The 19,185-nt window shown below is 48.7% G+C and overlaps 1 protein-coding gene across 1 annotated transcript in view; it reads left to right on the top strand.

Moving 5' to 3' along the window:
* Nucleotides 1-873: 873 nt before the first annotated feature.
* OVOL1 (ovo like transcriptional repressor 1) overlaps nucleotides 874-19,185 on the top strand; it is a 34,827-nt gene continuing 16,515 nt past the window's right edge. Inside the window, exon 1 of the mRNA XM_038765137.1 lies at nucleotides 874-973. Within this exon, the coding sequence (XP_038621065.1) occupies nucleotides 874-973 (100 nt within the window). The remainder of the gene's footprint in view (nucleotides 974-19,185) is intronic.

The following is a 19,185-nucleotide window of genomic DNA, read 5'->3' as shown; positions in this document are numbered from 1 at the left end:
TTCCTTTCCCGTGGAAACTTGAGTTTTTGTTCCTTTCCCCCATTGGAACCTTGAGGTTTTTTTCCTTTCCCCCGAGGAAACTTGAGGCTTTTTTCTTTTCTCCTGTGGATCCTTGAGTTGAGTGTCCCCCCCCCCCCCCATTTCTCCCGTGGAAGCTTGAGGGTTTTTTTCCTTCCCCCCACCTTGGAAACCTGAGTTTTTATTCCTTTCCGCCGGTGGAACCTTGAGGTTTTTTTCCTTTCCCCCGGGGAAACTTGAGGTTTTTTTCCTTTCCCCTGGGGAACCGTGAGTTTTTTTTCCCTTTCTCCCGTGAAAGCTTGAGGTTCCCCCCCCCCCCATTGGAAACCTGAGTTTTTATTCCTTTCCCCCCGTGGAATCTTGAGGTTTTTTCCTTTCCCCCGTGGAAACGTGAGTTTTTTCCCCCCGAGGAACCTTGAGTTTTTGTCCTTTTCCCCCTTGGAACCTTGAGTTTTTTCTTCCTCCCGTGGAACCGTAAGTTTTTCCCATTCCCCTGTGGAATCTTGACTTTTTTCCCCCTTTCCTCCGTGGAAACTTGACTTTTTTTTCCCGCTTCTCCCGCGGAACGTTAAGTTTTTCTCTTCCCCCCCTGAATCCTTGAGGCTTTTTTTCCCCCTCTTTCCCCTCTGGAATTTTTTTCTTTCCCCTTTTTCGCCCCCCCCCTTATTTTCTCCCATTCCGTGTTTTTTTTTTTTTTTTTGTTACCCCTTTTCATTCCATCCCCCCTCTGCGGCGAGCGGTTTTTTCCCCCCGGGGGCCGGTTTCACGCCCCTCCCCCGGGTCGGGGTGGTCGAGGGGATCTCCACGAAAGAAGAGACCCCCCTCCCGAGGGCAGAGACCCCGAGATCTCGGAAAATGCCCCGAGCTTTCCTGGTGAAGAAACCTTGCATCTCCACCTGCAAGAGGAACTGGAGCGAGCTCCCGGACGAGGAGAGGGGAGAGATCTACGTGCCAGGTGAGTTGGGAACCAACGGCTCTCTTTCCCAAAAGGAAAAGATCACGGTGCACAACCTGGGAGGGAAACCTTCCTATTTAAATAACAAAAAGAGGGAGAAGCAATCCCGTTTTCTTCGCTCCAAGGGTCGGGCCCTGGAAGGCGACCTTCAAACCCGCCTCGTTTCCCTTAACTGATTTTCGCGGGATAAAAAAAGGCCCCGGAGGAGCCTCGTTGGAACTGGGGAGTTTGGAGCCTCGGGGAGGGATCCGATTGCATTTTAACTTTTCCCTTGGAAGGCGAGCTCCTTTTTGTGTCTGTGTGTTTGTTTGATCTCCCCGAGGGGAGGGGATATGGGGGATGGAGGGGACCTGCCGTCGAGGTGACAATTCCCCCCCCCCCAACCCCCATCTCCTCCGAGACGGTTGCAAGGCTCAGTTATGCGGAACTATTAAGCAAGTGGGTCGGATTTTTTTTTTTTTTTGGTTTTTTGTAATGTTTAAACAACTCCCTGCCCCCGTTAGCTGGAGGGGGAGAGGGCGGGGAAAGCCGGGAAGGACGGCCATTCACAGCTCGTTGGGCTGGACAATGGGCCCCGAGGGGAGGTGAGAAAACGGACAATCGCGGCCCACCTGCTGAGAGAGGAAGGGGTGTCTCCGGGGGTGGGGAGAACCCCCCCCACACCCACTTCTGTCGCTCATAATAATAATGGTGGCGTTTATTAAGCGCTTACTATGTGCAAAGCACTGTTCTAAGCGCTGGGGAGGTTGCAAGGTGATCAGGTTGGCCCACCTGGGGCTCACAGTCTTAACCTCCCATTTTACAGATGAGGTAACTGAGGTACAGAGAAGCGAAGTGACTCTCCCAAAGTCATACAGCAGACAAGTGACGGAGTCGGAATTTGAACCCATCACCTCTAACTCCAAAGCTTGTGCTTTCTCCATTAAGCCACGCTGCCCAGGCGTTAATAATAACAACGATGGCATTTATTAAGCGCTTACTAGGTCCAAAGCACTGTTCTAAGCGTTGGGGGGGTTACAAGGTGATCAGGTTGGCCCACCTGGGGCTCGCAGTCTGAACCTCCCATTTTACAGATGAGGTAACTGAGGTACAGAGAAGCGAAGTGACTCGCCCAAAGTTATACAGCAGACCAGTGACGGAGTAGGGATTTGAACCCATGACATCTGACTCTGACTCTTTCCACTGAGCCACGCTGCCTAGGCGTTAATAATAATAACGATGGCTATTATTAAGCGCTTACTAAGTGCAAAGCACTGTTCTAAGCGCTGGGGAGGTTACAAGGTGATCAGGGTGTCCCACCTGGGGCTCACAGTCTTAACCTCCCATTTTACAGATGAGGTAACTGAGGCACAGAGAAGCGAAGCGACTCGCCCAAAGTCATACAGCAGACAAGTGACGGAGTAGGGATTTGAACCCATGACATCTGACTCTGACTCTTTCCACTGAGCCACGCTGCCTAGGCGTTAATAATAATAATGATGGCATTTGTTAAGCGCTTACTAGGTGCAAAGCACTGTTCTAAGCGCTGGAGGGATACAAGGTGATCGGGTTGTCCCGCGTGGGCGCACAGTCTTCATCCCCGTTTTACTGATGAGGTAACAGGCTCAGAGAAGTTAAGAAGTTAAGAGTGTGATTTTGGGCAAGTCACTTAATTTCTCTGTGCTTCAGTTACCTCATCTGTAAAATGGGGACTAAGACTGTGAGCCCCACGTGGGACAACCCGATAACCTTGTATCTACCCCAGCGCTTAGAACAGTGCTTTGCACCTAGTAAGCGCTTAACAAATGCCATCATTATCATTATTATTATTATTAAGTGACAAGGTCACACAGCAGACATGTGGCGGAGCTGGGATTAAAACCCATGACTTCTGACTCCCAAGCCCGGACTCTTTCCACTGAGCCGCGCTGCTTCTCTAAGCGCTTACTATGTGCCAGGCACTGGACTAAGCGCCAGGGTGGATACAGGCAAATAGGGTTGGACACGGTCCCTGTCCCCGTGGGGCTCCCGGGCTCAATCCCCATTTTACAGATGAGGCCCAGGGAAGGAAAGTTCATTCAGTCAGTCGTATTTATTGAGTGCCTACTGTGTGCAGACCACTGTACTAAACGCTTGGAAAGTCCAATTCGGCATCAAACAGAGACAAGCCCGGCCCACAACGGGCTCACAGTCTATAGGTGGGGGGTGGGGGGAGACAGACAGACATCAAAACAAGTAAACAGGCATCAATAATAATAATAATGATGGTATTTATTGAGCTCTTACTATGTGCAAAGCACTGTTTTAAGTGCTGGGGAGGTTACAAGGTGTTCAGGTTGTCCTACGGGGGGCTCACAGTCTTCATCCCCATTTTACCGATGAGGTAACTTGAGGCCCAGAGAAGTTAAGTGACTTACCCAAAGTCCCACAGCTGACAATTGGCAGAGCTGGGATTCGAACCCATGACCTCTGACTCCAAAGCCCGGGCTCTTTCCACTGAGCCACACAGCTTCTCCAATAGCATCAATATTAATAGAATTATAGGTATATATGCATCATTAATAAAAATAAATAGAATTATAAATATGTACATGTATACACACAAGTGCTGTGGGGAGGGGGAGCAGAGGAAAAGCGAGGGCTCAGTCTGGAAGGCCTCCTGGAAGAGGTGGCTTTCAGTAGGGCCTTGAAGGGGAGAAGAGAGCTAGTTTGGTGGATGTGAGGAGGGAGGGCATTCCAGGCCAGAGATAGGACTTGGCCAGAGGTCGATGGTGGGACAGGTGAGAACGAGGCACAGGGAGAAGGAAGTGACTTGCTCAGGGTCACACAACGGACAAGTGGTGGATCAGGATTAGAACCCGTGACCTTCCAACTCCTAATCCCACTGGACCAAAAAGGGGGTGTGGGGTGCCGAGCTCCACACTTTGGAGGGCGAACGAGGGGGGCTCACCCGGACTGGAAGTCAAAAATCAGTCGTATTTAGTGAGCGCTTGTTAGGTGCAGAGCACTGGACGAAGCACTTGGGAGAACACGATGCAAGAGGATGAGCAGACACGTTCCCCGCCCACAACGAGTCTACAGTCTAGAGGGAGACAGACATTAATGTGAATAGAATGAATGTCATTTATAATATAGAATTTAAAGGTATGTACGTAAGTGCCCTGGGGCCTGGGGACAATAGCAAATGTCCAAAGGGTGGAGGTTGGGCTGGGGGAGAGCCCCCGTTGCACAATATAATAATAGCAGTGGTATTTAAGCAGTGTGACCTAATAATAATAATAATAATAATGGCATTTATTGAGCACTTACTATGTGCAAAGCACTGTTCTAAGCGCTGGGGAGGTTATAAAGTGATTAGGTTGTCCCACGGGGGGCTCACAGTCTTAATCCCCGTTTTCCAGATGAGGTAACTGAGGCCCGGAGAAGTGAAGTGACTTGCCCAAAGTCACACAGCTGACAGTTGGCGGAGCTGGGATTTGAACCCATTACCTCTGACTCCAAAGCCTGTGCTCTTTCCACTGAGCCATGCTGCTTCTCTAGGGGGTAGAGCCCGGGCTTGGGAGTCATTCATTCATTCATTCATTCATTCATTCATTCGTATTTATTGAGCGCTTACTGTGTGCAGAGCACTGTACTAAGCGCTTGGGAAGTGCAAGTTGGCAACCTATAGAGATGGTCCCTCCCCAACAATGGGCTCACAGTCTAGAAGGGGGAGACAGACAACAAAACGAAACGTGGACAAGTGTCAAGTCGCCAGAACAAATAGAGTTAAAGCTAAATGCCGACTCCTCCACTGGGCAAATCATTTTACTTCTCTGTGCCTCAGTCCCCTCATCTGTAAAATGGAAATTAAGACTTTGAGCCCCATGTGGGACAGAGACTGTGTCCAACCTGATTAACTTGTATCTACCCCAGCGCTTAGAACAGTGCTTGGCTCATAGCAAGCGCTTAACAAGTACTATCAATCAATCAATCAATCGTATTTATTGAGCGCTTACTGTGTGCAGAGCACTACTAATTCTAGTACTAAGTACTAGAATTTTAATTATTATTTTCTTCCTGGCTTTGCAGCTTCTGCTGTGACTAGGCCCATCCACGATCTCCCGGCCTTCATTTCCCTCCTGAGTGACTGGGAGAGCCCCCTCATACACACTCGAAATCTTGTCCTCTCAACCCCGCGGAGGAAAAAGGAATCCCTTCCCTAGAGGTTTCCTCTGTCGCCCGTGGAGGGTTCAGGTGGGAAGAAAGTTATTTTTCAAGGAAGCCACCCAACGGGAAGGCAGGAACCAAGCACCGGGTCGGGGAAGCCGGTGTTTAGAGGTTATTTTGGGAGGAAGCCTCGAGTGACATCACTCTGATTTTGAGTGACTAATCCATGCAGTGTCTTGACACCTTGTAGATGCGTGTATCTGGGAGTATGTGTGTTTGTTTACCTTTTAGCAGTGGTGGGGTCTTCTACAACCTCCCTGTCTCCCCCTTCTAGACTGTGAGCCCGATGTTGGGTAGGGACCGTCTCTATATGTTGCAAACTTGGACTTCCCAAGCACTTAGTACGGTGCTCTGCACACAGTAAGCGCTCAATAAATACGATTGAATGTATGAATGAACTCAGGCTCAGTACAACTCTTGTATTATACTCACCAACAAGCGCTTAGTGCAGTGCTCAGCACACAGTAAGCGCAGAGAAGCAGCGTGGCTCAGTGGAAAGAGCCTGGGCTTTGGAGTCAGAGATCATGGGTTCATATCCCGGCTCTGCCAACTGTCAGCTGCGTGACTTTGGGCAAGTCACTTTGCTTCTCTGTGCCTCAGTTCCCTCATCTGGAAGATGGGGATGACGACTGTGAGCCTCCTGTGGGACAACCTGATAACCTTGTAACCTCCCCAGCGCTTAGAACAGTGCATTGCACATAGTAAGCACTTAATAAATGCCATCATCATTATTATTGTTATTACTATTGATTGTAAGCTTGATAGAGGCAGGGAACGTGTCTGCTAGTTCTGTTGAATCATATTATCCCCAGCTCTTTGTAAAGTGCTCTGCACATAGTAAGCGTTCCATAAATACCATTGATTGATTGATTGACACAGTGAGACCAGTTCCTGTGGCCAAAGCATGGAGTAAATCGGGGGCCGAGAGAATAAATGGGTGTATAGCCGGGTGATGTATAGAGTCAGTCGATCATATTTATTGAGCACTTACTGTGTGCAGAGCGGTATACTAAGCACTTGAGTGAGTCCAATACAACAGAGTTGATAGACACGTACCCTGCATAGAATGAGTTTCCAGTCTAGAGGAGTCGATCAGTGGTATTTATTGAGCGCTTTCTGTGTGCAGAGCGCTGTGCTAAGTGCTATTAGACTGTGAGCCCACTGTTGGGTAGGGACTGTCTCTATATGTTGCCAATTTGTACTTCCCAAGCGCTTAGTGCAGTGCTCTGCACATAGTAAGCGCTCAATAAATACGATTGATGATACTTGGGTGAGAATACATTATTCTCATTGAGTCTGCATTGAGCCAGGGAGACTCTATGGAAGCGTTTGGGAGAGCACACGATAACAGAGTTGGTAGACACATTCCCTGCCCGCAGGGAGCGTACAGTCCAGAGAGGGGAAGCAGGGTAAACCTCGGGCCTGGGAGTCAGAAGGTCGTGGGTTCTAATTCTGGCTCCGCCACTTGGCTGCTTTGTGGCCTTAGGTAAGTCACTTCACTTCTCTGTGCCACAATTCCCTCATCTGTAAAATGGAGATTGAGACTGTGGGACAGGGACCGTGTCCAACCTGGTTTACTCTTATCCATCCCAGTGCTTAGTACAGTGCCTGGCACATAGTAAGCGCTTAACAAATACCTCAATTAGTATTATTATTAGCAGGATACCCCGCTTGTCTCATTATGGCCGTAGCCGGAGAGATGATTAAGCAGTTTCCAGGGTCCATTGGCGTGGCTCAAGTGGGGCAGGAAAACAGTCAGTGTTGGGAGTCAGGACTGCTAGACAAGGCGGGGATGACAGACAGGTCACAGGGAAGGAGCGGCGTGGCTCAGGCCCGGGAGTCAGAAGGACCTGGCTTCTAATCCTGGCTCTGCTACGTGTCTGCTGTATGACCTTAGGCAAGTCACTTCACTTCTCTGGGCCTCAGTTCCCTCATCTGTAAAGTGGGGATGAAACTTGTGAGCCCCATGGGGGGCAGGGATTGGGTCCGACCTGATTAACCTATATCTTCCCCAGCGCTGAGGACAGTGCTTGGCACATAGTAAGCCCTTAACAAGTACCATAATTATTATTAGTATTATATACACAGCTTTTCTCTGATTTAGTTGGCCTGTTTGGAGACCCTGGAAAGCACATTCAGATATCCAGCAGTCCCAAAGGCTGTGTGTGTGTTTCCCGGGGAAAATGGTGGTAGAACCCCAGGTGGAAAAGAATGCAGGCAGATCACAGGAGGAAATGATCCATGTGGGATTTGTCAATCAATCAATCAATCGTATTTATTGAGCGCTTACTTTGTGCAGAGCACTGTACTAAGCGCTTGGGAAGTACAAGTTGCCATCAGGGTCCGCTGGGGTCCGCTCTGCTCCTGGGGTCCTAGTGTTCTGTCTGAAACCCCTCTCCCCCCTCCCTCGCCGGTGGACTTTGTTAGCCCCCGAACGGGTTCCTGAAGGAAACCCAGGCTTTTTTTTTTAATGACATTTGTTAAGCACTTACGGTGTGCCAGGCACTGTACTAAGCGCTGGTGTGTTTATTGTTATATTGTACTCTCATAAGCTCTTAGTGCCGTGCTCTGCACGCAGTAAGTGCTCAATAAATACGATTGGGTACAAGTTTATCAGGTTGGACGCGGTCCCCGCCCCCACCCCCACAAGGGGCCCGCAGCCTTAATCCCCATTTTCCAAGATGAGGGAACTGAGGCCCAGAGAAGGGAAGTGACTTGCCCAAGGTCACACAGCAGCATCACACAAGTGGCGGAGCCGGGATGAGAAGCGAGGTCCTCCCGTGCTCTAGCCACTAGGCTATGCCGGTTTCCGGGCCCGCTCCCTCCTGCTCCCTAGATTGTACTTCACTTCCTCCTTCTCCGCTCCCTCTGGGATCCGATCCACCCAGCTTGGACTGTGTGGTAAAGGTGAGCCAGACGGCGCCCGTTCAACGTACAGTTATTTTTAGTTGGATTGCAGATCCCTCATCGGCAGCGGGTCAGGAGTCGACTTTGTACGAGGGACAGAAGTTCCGCTGGCTCCAGCCGTTTGCCTTTGGCGGGGTCCTGGTGGTGTTCCCGGCCTAGGACCCGGGGGGTGGGGGGAGGTTGGAGGGGGGTGCTTTGTGGGGCAGAGGTGGGGAGGTTAAAGGACATTGAGGAGCGGCGTGGCCTAGTGGCTAGAGCCCGGGCCTGTGTGTCAGAAGGACCTGGTTTCTAATTCCGGCTCCGCCACTTCTTTGCTGGGTGACCTTGAGCAAGCCACTTACCCTCTCTGGGCCTCAGCGCCCTCATCTGTGAAATGGGGATTAAGAGTGTGAGCCCCTCTGGGGACAGGGACTGTATACCTGATTAACTCATATCTAGCCCAGCACTTGGCACATAGTAAGCGCTTAACAAGTACCGTGATTATTATTATTATCACGGTGTGACCTTGGGCAAATCCCTTCCCTTCTCCGGGCCTCGGTTTCCTCAATTGCAAAATGCAGATTCAATACCTGTTCTTCCACCTGCTTTGGCTGTGAGCCCCAGGTGGGACAGGGACTGGGTCTGACCCAATTAACTTGTATCACTCATTCGTTCGTATTTATTGAGCGCTTAGTGTGTGCAGAGCACTGTACTAAGCGCTTGGGAAGTACAAAGCGGTAGTATCTACCCCAGCGCTTAGAGCAGTGCCTAGTGGAAAGAGCCCGGGCTTGGTTGTCAGAGGTCATGGGTTCTAATCCCGGCTCCACCACTTATCAGCTGGGTGACTTTGGGCAAGTCACTTCACTTCTCTGGGCCTCAGTTACCTCATCTGTAAGATGGGGATTAAGACTGTGAGCCCCGTGTGGGACAACCTACCTTGTATCTACCCTAGCACTTAGGACAGGGCTTGGCACATAGTAAGCGCTTAACAGATACCGGAATTATTATTATTATTGCATAGTAAGCGCTTCAGAAATAACCATTTTTTAAAAAAGAGAGAGGTTCTTGGTCTGTGGAACTATAACCTCAGCGCTTGGTGCATTCCTTGGTAGTGGGGCGGAGTGGGGGAAGGGAAGGGGAAGTATCTTGCTCCTTCCCAATGTCCCCTGCTTGGGTCATTCCATCTCAAGCCAACCATGACCCCGGTGGCTCTCTGGGCACGTTTTGACCTCCTCCCTTCCCCCTCTCCTCCGACTCCTGTGGGCTCACAGGGCGTTGTGAGCGCTGACCCTCTCCCCAGCCGGTGGGAATCTAGGAGGGACGCTGGAAACCTTCCAATCCACCGAACGATCCATCGTTGAGCGCTTACTGCGTGCGGAACTCTGGACTGAGCGCTTGGGAGAGTACAGCGTAACATTCATCCCTTCAATCGTAATTATTGAGTGCTCACTGTGTGCAGAGCACTGACAGAGTGGTAGACATGTTCCCTGCCCGCAACTAATTTACAGTCTTCCACCCTGATGGAACCTGGTGTGATCTCTTGGGGCACAGAAGGAGAAGCGGAGGTGCAGACCTATCCTCGGGATAATAATAATAATAATAATAAGGCATTTACTATGTGTCAAGCACTGTTGTAATCGCTGGGGTAGATGCAAGCTAATCAGGTTGGACACAGTCCCTGTCCCACATGAGGCTCCCAGTCTTCACTCCCATTTTCCTTTTAGACTGTGAGCCCACTGTTGGGTAGGGACTGTCTCTATATGTTGCCAATTTGTACTTCCCAAGCGCTTAGTACAGTGCTCTGCACATAGTAAGCGCTCAATAAATATGATTGATGATGATGATGAGGGCCCAGAGAATTGAAGCCCACGATCACCCAGCGGACAGGTGGCAGAGCCGGGATTAGAACCCAGGTTCTTCTGATTCATTCATTGTCAGTCAGTCAGTCGTATTTATAATCATAATAATAATAATGGCATTTATTAAGCGCTTACTGTGTGCAAAGCACTGTTCTAAGCGCTGGGGAGATTACAAGGTGAATTGAGCGCTTACTGTGTGCAGAGCACTGTACTAAGCGCTTGGGAAGCAGCGTGGCTCAGTGGAAAGAGCACGGGCTTTGGAGTCAGAGGTCATGGCTTCAAATTCCGGCTCCCCCAACTGTCAATTGTGTGACTTTGGGCAAGTCACTTAACATCTCTGTGCCTCAGTGACCTCATCTGTAAAATGGGGATTAAAACTGTGAGCCCCCCGTGGGACAACCTGATCACCTTGTAACCTCCCCAGTGCTTAGAACAGTGCTTTGCACCTAGTAAGTGCTTAACAGATACCGTCATTATTATTATTTTATTATTATTATTACAAGTTGGCAACATATAGAGACAGTCCCTACCCAACAAGATCTGGGCTCTACCCATTAAGCCACACTGCTTCCCAAGCCCCCAAGCCCCTCGGACGGCAACGAGACACTGGAAGGAACAGCCCCAGCTCAGTCCCCTGCTATTAATCAGTCAATCGTATTTATTGAGCGCTTACTGTGTGCAGAGCACTGTACTAAGCGCTTGGGAAGTACATCATCATCAATCGTATTTATTGAGCGCTTACTATGTGCAGAGCACTGTACTAAGCGCTTGGGAAGTACAAATTGGCAACATATAGAGACAGTCCCTACCCAACAGTGGGCTCACAGTCTAAAAAGTGCAAGTTGACAATCACAATGCTATCACAATGACAATATCCTGTACCCTGAGTCAGGGACAGAACCCCCAAATCCAAAAAGTGTCCATCCCCCCGAGTTTAGAATTTGACCTCTTTGTCCCCAGCTATCAGTTAGAGCCCAGGCCTTGAGACAAGGAGCAGCAAGACGGGTTAGTAACAAGAGTAACAGGGGGAAGAGAGAAAACCGGATTTCTTTCTGAAACGGCCCAGCCCAAGGAGTGCACTGAGTTATGGCTGTGCTGGCTTCTCCCCTGTTATGTCAATATTGGCTCTGGGGTAATTGTAGTTTCTGTAGGGAGAATCCGGGCAGTTGAATCCAAAGGGAAAGCCCATAATCTAGAATGGAAGGGAGAAGAGAGATCTAGGAACAGCTATGGAAACTGAGCTTTTGCCAAGTAAATGGATAACTCTGAAAAGGATAGGAGGTCTGGAAGCATTCGTTCATTTATTGAGAGTCAGAGGTCATGGGTTCAAATCCCGGCTCCACCAATTGTCAGCTGTGTGACCTTGGGCAAGTCGCTTAACTTCTCTGTGCCTCAGTGACCTCATCTGTAAAATGGGGATGAAGACTGTGAGCCCCACGTGGGACAAGCTGATCACCTTGTATCCCCCTCCAGCACTTAGAACAGTGCTTTGCACATAGTAAGTGCTTAACAAATGCCATTATTACTTATTTGTTCATTCAGTCGTATTTATTGAGGGCTTACTGTGTGCGGAGCACTGTACTAAGTGCTTGGGAAAGTACAGTACAACAATAAAGTGACATTCCCTGCCCACAATGAGCTCACAGTCTAGAGTTGGGGAGACAGATACCAATACAAGTAAATAAAATGACAAATCTGGACGTGAGTGCTTTAGGGCTGGGAGGGGGGAAGAGAAAAGGGAGCAAGTCAGGGCGACGCAGAAGGGAGTGGGAGATGAGGAAAAGTGGGGCTTAGTCTGGGAAGGCCTCTTGGGAGGAGATGTGCCTTCAGTAAGCAATCAGTCAATCAATCAATCGTATTTATTGAGCGCTTACTATGTGCAGAGCACTGTACTAAGCGCTTGGGAAGTACAAATTGGCAACACATAGAGACAGTCCCTACCCAACAGTGGGCTCACAGTCTAAAAGGGGGAGACAGAGAACAGAACCAAACATACCAACAAAATAAAATAAGTAGGATAGAAATGTACAAGTAAAATAAATAAATGAATAAATAAATAAATAGAGTAATAAATATGTACAACCATATATACCTATAAACAGGTGCTGTGGGGAAGGGAAGGAGGTAAGACGGGGGGATGGAGAGGGGGACGAGGGGGAGAGGAAAGAAGGGGCTCAGTCTGGGAAGGCCTCCTGGAGGAGGTGAGCTCTCCATTAGGCAGTGTTGCCTAATGGATAGAGCATGGGCCTGAGATTCAGAAGGACCTGAGTTCTAATCCCGGCTACGCCACTGGCCTGTTCTGTGACCATGGCAAGTCGCTTCACTTCTCTGGGCTTCCGTTACCTCATCTGTAAAACGGGGATTAAGACTGCGAGCCCTATGTGGGACAGGAACTGTGTCCAACCTGATTAGCCTGCATCCATCCCAGCGTTTACTACAGCGCTTGGCACATAATAAGTGCTTAACAAATTTCATTTGTTAAGGAGGGCAACTTGAGGTCAGAGGGTACAGAAAGAGGTGATAATGACGATTTTTAATGAAGCCTTTATGAAGTGCCAAGCACTTTGCGAAGCACTAGAATAATAATTATTGTGGTATTTATCAAGGTGCTTACTCTGCACCAAGCACTGTACTAAGCGCCTGAGCAGATACAGTGTAATCAGATTATCCATGCTCCACCCACAGCTCAGTCCAAGTGGGAGGGAGAACAGATATTTTAAAGATGAGGAGACTCAGGCATGGAGAATTCTATAGTTCTATTTATTCATGTATATTAATGCCTGTTTACTTGTTTTGATATGTACATATCTGTATTCTGCTATTGATACCTGTTTACTTGTTTTGATTTCTGTCTCCCCCCTTCTAGACTGTAAGCCCATTGTGGGTAGGGATTGTCTCTCTTTATTGCTGAATTGTAGTTTCTAAGCACTTAGTACAGTGCTATGCACACAGTCAGTGCTCAATAAATACAACTGAATGAATGAATGAGAAGGTAAGCGACTTGCTCAAGGTCACACAGCAAGTAGTTGGCAGAGCCAGGATTGGAACCCAGATCCTCAGATCTCAGGGCTTCGCTCTGTCCATGAGGCCACACCGCTTCTGAGCCCTGGGGTAAAATAATCCAATCAGATCCGTGACTCAATCAGGGCTCACAGTCAAAGAGTGAGGGAGAATGGGCACTTCATTCTCATTTTACAGAAGGGGAAACTGAGGAGAAGTGAAGTGACTTGTCCCGGGTCATGCGAACAGTAGTGCTGGGATTAGGTCTCTGGCCTCCCGAAACCCAGGCTTGGGCTCTTAACACTAGGCTGGCCCTCTCCTAGGCCACCCTGTTGATTGATAATAATATTAATAATAATAGTTATGGTATTTGTTAAGTGCTTACTATGTGCCAGGCGCTGTACTAAGCGCTGGGGATGATACAAGCAAATTGGATTGGACACAGTCCCTGTCCCCTGTGGGGCTCACAGTTTCAATCCCCATTTTACAAGTGAGGTAACTGAGGCCCAGACATGTGAAGTGACTTGCCCAGGGTCACACAGCAGACAAGTGGTGGAGCCGGGATTAGAACCCATGACCTTCCGACTCCTAGGCCCATGGTTTATCCACTATGCCATGCTGCTTCTACTTTTTGATTGATTGATGACAGTGCTCTACACAGAGTAAGCACTCAGTAATAATAATTAGGGTATTTGTTAAGTGCCTACTATGTGTTAAGCACTGTTCTAAGAGCTGGGGTAGATGCAAGATAATCAGGTTGGACACCATCCCTGTCCCACATGGAGCTCACACTCTTCATCCCCATTTTACAGATGAGGAAACTGAGGCACAGAGTAGATATCATTGATGGATTGCTTGATTGATTGGGGCCTTGGCGTGAGTGGAATATATATATATATCGGGACAGGGCCTAATGTCCAAAGGTGGTGGCAATGGGGGGTGACATTAGTAGTAGCAGAAATAATAGCAGAAGCATTCCAGCACTTGGTACGGTGCCTGGCACATAGTAAGCGCTTAACAAATACCATCGTTATCATTATTATTATTATTCAGTTACTCATTGGTTCATATTCATGTCTGTCTTCCCCCCCCTAGTCTGTAAATTTGTTATGGGCAGGGAACGTGTCTGCCAATTCTACCGGATTGAACTCTCCCAAGTGCTTACTACAGTGCTCTGCACATAGTAAGCGCTCAGTAAATGCCAGTGATTGATTTATGTAGTGCAGTGGGCTGTACTAGGCACTTGGGAAATACAGAATAACAAAGTGATTCGTTCCCACAGGGAGCCTCCACTCTAATAGGGAAGAAAAACCAAAAAATATTTACAGCTCCATTGGATGTACATATTTGTAATTTATTTATTCATATTAAAGGTCTGTCTCCCCCTCTAGACTGTAAGCTCAATGTGGGTAGGGGATGTGTCTGTTTATTGTTTTAGCGTACTCTCCCAAGCGCATAGTACAGTGCTCTGCACACAGTAAGTGCTCACCAAATGCGACTGAAAGAATGGATAAAATAAATCAATTGAGCTAATAATAATAATAATTGTGGTACTTGTTTAGTACTTACTGTGTGCCAGGCACTTTACTGGGGTAGGAAGTTGGGTTGGACACAGCTCCTGTCCCACATTGGGTTCACAGTCTTAATCCCCATTTTTCAGATGAGGTAACTGAGGCCCAGAGAAGTGAAGTGACTTGCCCATCGTCACCCAGCAGGCAAGTGGCGGGGTCAGGATTATAACCTTCTGACTCCCAGTCCTGGTCTCTATCCCCTAAGACACGCCGCTTCCCAGTAGGAGTGAGGAGTAAGAAGGACGGCCACCCCCGTCTCCTGGCTAAAACACCAGTTAACTCATTCAGTTATATTTATTGAGCGCTTACTGTGTGCAGAGCGCTGTACTAAGCACTTGAGAGAGTCCAGTATAACAATAAACAGATAACTTCTCTGTCTATAACAAGCTGCAGTGATCCCACTCTGCCCCCTTAGTGGAATCTGGCCTCTGAAATGGAGTGGGATCAAGCATTCAATGGTATTTACTGAGCACTTACTGTGTGACGAGCACTGTACTAAGTGCTTGGAAGAATCCAGTACAATAGAATCAGCGGATATCGTTCCCTGCCCATAATGAGCTTACAGTCTCGAGGGGGATCTCTCTTGGACCCTTAAATCTTCTCCCCTCCTTGGTCTCAGACTGCCCCAGGCCCACCCAGTCAAAGACAGTTGGGGTCCAGTGAGCACTAGCCCATCTTGGAGTTAGCCCGGCCCCTCTAATAATGATAATTGTGGTATTTGTTAAGCGCTTACTCTGTGCCAAGAACTGTTCTAAGCACCGGGGTAGATTGATTCATTCAATCGTATTTATTGAGCGCTTACTGTGTGCAGAGCACTGTACTAAGCACTTGAAAAGTACAATTCAGCAACAAATAGAGACAGTACCTACCCAACAATGGGCTCACAGTCTAGAAGGGGGGATAATAATGATATTTGTTAAGTACTTACTATGTGCCAAGCACTGTTTTAAGCACAGGAGTAGATCCAAGGTAGTCAGGTTGGACACAGTCCCTGTCCCACATGGGGCTCGTGGTCTTAACCACCATTTTCCAGATGAGGTAACCGAGGCACAGAGAAGTTAAGTGACTTGCCTAAAGTCACACAGCTGACATGTGGCGGAGCTGGGATTAGATCCCATGGTTTCTGATTTCCTGGGCTCTTTTCAGACTAAGATCATTGTGGCAAGGAGTTTGCCTGTTTTTTGTTGTATTGTACTCTCTCAAGTGCGTAGTACAGTGCTCTGCACACAGTACTACGCACAGTAAGTGCTCAAATACGAGAAGCGGCGTGGCTCAATGGAAAGAGCATGGGCTTTGGAGTCAGAGGTCAGGGGTTCAATTGTCAATTGTCAGCTGTGTGACTTTGGGCAAGTCACTTAACTTCTCTGTGCCTCAGTTCCCTCATCTGTAAAATGGGGATGAAGACTGTGAGTCCCATGTGGGACAACCTGATTACCTTGTATCTACTCCAGCGCTTAGAACAGAGCTTTGCACATAGTAAGCGCTTAACAAATACCAGCATTATTATTATTATTATTATTAAATACGATTGAATGAATGAATGAATTAATTAATTAATGTAACCGGTCCTGGATTCTGGTCAGCTGGGGAGCACTGGATTCCCTCTTTTTGGGGTGGCAGAGGATGGTTGTTAGTGGGCCGCAGAGGCTCTTGGAGTCGACCTCGTTGTGGGCAGGGAGCAGCATGGTCTAGTGGCTAGAGCCCGGGCATGGGAGCCAGAAGGCCCCGGGTTTTAATTCCGGCACCTCCACTTGTCTGCTGTGTGACCTTGGACAAGCCACCTCACTTCTCTGGGCCCTCAGTTAGCTCGTCTGTAAAACGGGGATGAAGACTACGAGCCCCATGTGGGACAGGGACTGTTGTCCAACCTGATTATCTTGTATCTACTCCAGTGTTTAGTGCCGTGCCTGGCACATAGCGCTTAGCAAACACCCCAATTATACTGTTGTGTGGTAATAATAATGTTAATGATGGCATTTGTTAAGCGCCCTCCTATGTGTCAAGCGCAGTTCTGAGCGCTGGCGTAGATCTAAGCTAATCAGGTTGGACCCAGTCACTGTCCCACATGGGGCTCCCATTCTTAATCCCCATTTTACAGCTAAGGTAACTGAGTCCCAGAGCAGCGAAGCCACCTGCCCAAGGTCACACGGCAGACCAGCGGCCGAGCCGGGACACGCTCCCAAGCGTTTAGTACAGTCCTGCACCCAGTAAGCGCTCAATAATCAATCAATCAATCAATCGTATTGATTGAGCGCTTACTGTGTGCAGAGCACTGTACTAAGCGCTTGGGAAGTACAAGTTGGCAACATATAGAGACAGTCCCTACCCAGCAGTGGGCTCACAGTCTAAAAGGGGGAGACAGAGAACAAAACCAAACATACTAACAAAATAAAATAAAATAATAAATACCAATAATATATACCAATAAATACCACTGACTGAGTGAAGCAGCGTGGCATAATGGATAGAACACGGGCCTGGGAGCCAGAAGGTCATGAGTTCTAGTCATCATCATCAATCGTATTTATTGAGCGCTTACTATGTGCAAAGCACTGTACTAAGCGCTTGGGAAGTACAAATTGGCAACATATAGAGACAGTCCCTACCCAACAGTGGGCTCACAGTCTAAAAGGGGGAGACAGAGAACAAAACCAAACATGCTAACAAAATAAAATAAATAGAATAGATATGTACAAGTAAAATAAATAAATAAATAGAGTAATAAATATGTACAAACATATATACAGGTGCTGTGGGGAAGGGAAGGAGGTAAGATGAGGGGGAGCCACTTCTCTGTGCCTCAGTTCCCTCATCTGTAAAATGGGGATTAAGACTGTGAGCCCCACGTGGGAGAACCTCATCACCTTGTATCCTCCCCTGCACTTCGAACAGTGCTTTGCACATAGTAAGAGCTTAACAAATGCCATCATTATTATTATTATTAAATGTAATAAATATGTACAAACATATATACAGGTGCTGTGGGGAAGGGAAGGAGGTAAGATGGGGGGGTTGGAGAGGGGGACGAGACCCCGCCATTTGTCTGCTGTGTGACCTTGGGCACGTTCCTTCTCAGTTACCACAGTTACCTCATCTGTAAAATGGGGATTGAGGCCGTGAGCCCCTCGTGGGACAGGGATCGTGTCCAACCCGATTTGCTTGTCTCCACTCCAGCGCTTAGTACAGTGCCTGGGACGTAGTAAGCGCTTAGCAGACACCATGGTCGTTCTTATCGATTGACAGCACGAAGGGCAGAGCAGGAGGCCCTAGATTCCAGCCCCGCGTCCTGGCTGTCCCCCACGCCCCGACGGGGGTGGATGGCAGGGGTGGCACAGAGCCGGGCTGGCACGGCGCCCTGTCCATGGGCGGGTGATGAGCGGACAGGGCGGACGGGGCAGCCGCCGCTTTGCCGGAAGCTGGTAATTAGGGGCCCGGGCCCTGCCCCGTCCCCGCCGCCGCCGCCACCGCCGCCACCACCACCACCGCCCGAGCAGAGAGACCCGACCTGTTCTGTTTCCTGCCTCCCGGGTTCGGCCACCCCCGGGACACGCTTCAGAGCCGCACTCCCACGTCACGCACCCCTCGCTGCTCCGGTCCACTCACTCACTCACTCACCCAGTTGTATTTATGGGTGCAGAGCACTGGACTAAGAGCTTGGGAGAGGACGACAGTAGCTTGTCCCTCTAGACTGGAAGCTCGTTGTGGGCAGGGAATGTGTCCTGGGGAAGCAGCGTGGCTCAGTGGAAAGAGCCCGGGCTTTGGAGTCAGAGGTCAGGGGTTCAAATCCCGGCTCCGCCAGTTGTCAGCTGTGTGACTTTGGGCAAGTCACTTCACTTCTCTGTGCCTCAGTGACCTCATCTGTAAAATGGGGATTAAGACTGTGAGCCCCCTGTGGGACAACCTGATCACCTTGTAACCTCCCTAGCGCTTAGAAGAGTGCTTTGCACATGTAAGCGCTTAATAAATGCCATCGTTATTATTATTATTATGTGTCTGTTGATTGTATTGTGGGTACAATACACAGCAAGCACTCAATAAATGCAGTTGAATGAATAATAATAATCATACGTTGCCAACTTGTACTTCCCAAGCGCTTAGTACAGTGCTCTGCACACAGTAAGCGCTCAATAAATACGATTGATTGATTGATTGATAGGGATACTTGTTAAGCGCTTACTATGTGCCAAATACTGTTCTAAGCACTGGGGCAGATACAAGTTAAGCAGGTTGGACACAGCCCCTGTCCCATATGGGGCTCACAGTCTTAATTCCCCATTTGACAGATGAGGGAACTGAGGCCCAGAGATGCTAAGCGGTTTGAACAACAATAATAATAATAATAGTAATTCTGGGCCACAGTTCCCTCATCTGTCAAATGGGGAATTAAGAATGTGAGCCCCATATGGGACAGGGGATGCTAAGTGATTTGAACAATAAGAATAATAGTAATTGTGGTATTTGTTGAGGGTTTATTAGGTGCCAGGCACTGTGCTAAGCGCTGGATACAAGGACATTTGGGTTGGACACAGTCCCTGTTCCATGTGGGGCTCACAGTCTCAATCCCCATTTTACAGATGAGGGGACTGAGGCCCAGAGAAGTGAAGCGACTTTCCCAAGGTCACACAGCAGGGAAGCGATGGAGCAGAGACTAGAACTCAGGTCCTTTTGACTTCCATGTCTGGGCTCTTTATTCATTACAATTTGCGTT

The sequence above is a fragment of the Tachyglossus aculeatus genome, chromosome 22 (genome assembly GCF_015852505.1).
Source record: "Tachyglossus aculeatus isolate mTacAcu1 chromosome 22, mTacAcu1.pri, whole genome shotgun sequence".
NCBI classification, from domain to species: domain Eukaryota; kingdom Metazoa; phylum Chordata; class Mammalia; order Monotremata; family Tachyglossidae; genus Tachyglossus; species Tachyglossus aculeatus.
The sequence above is the reverse complement of the archived record's forward strand: the minus strand, read 5'-3'. Positions and strand labels throughout refer to the sequence as shown.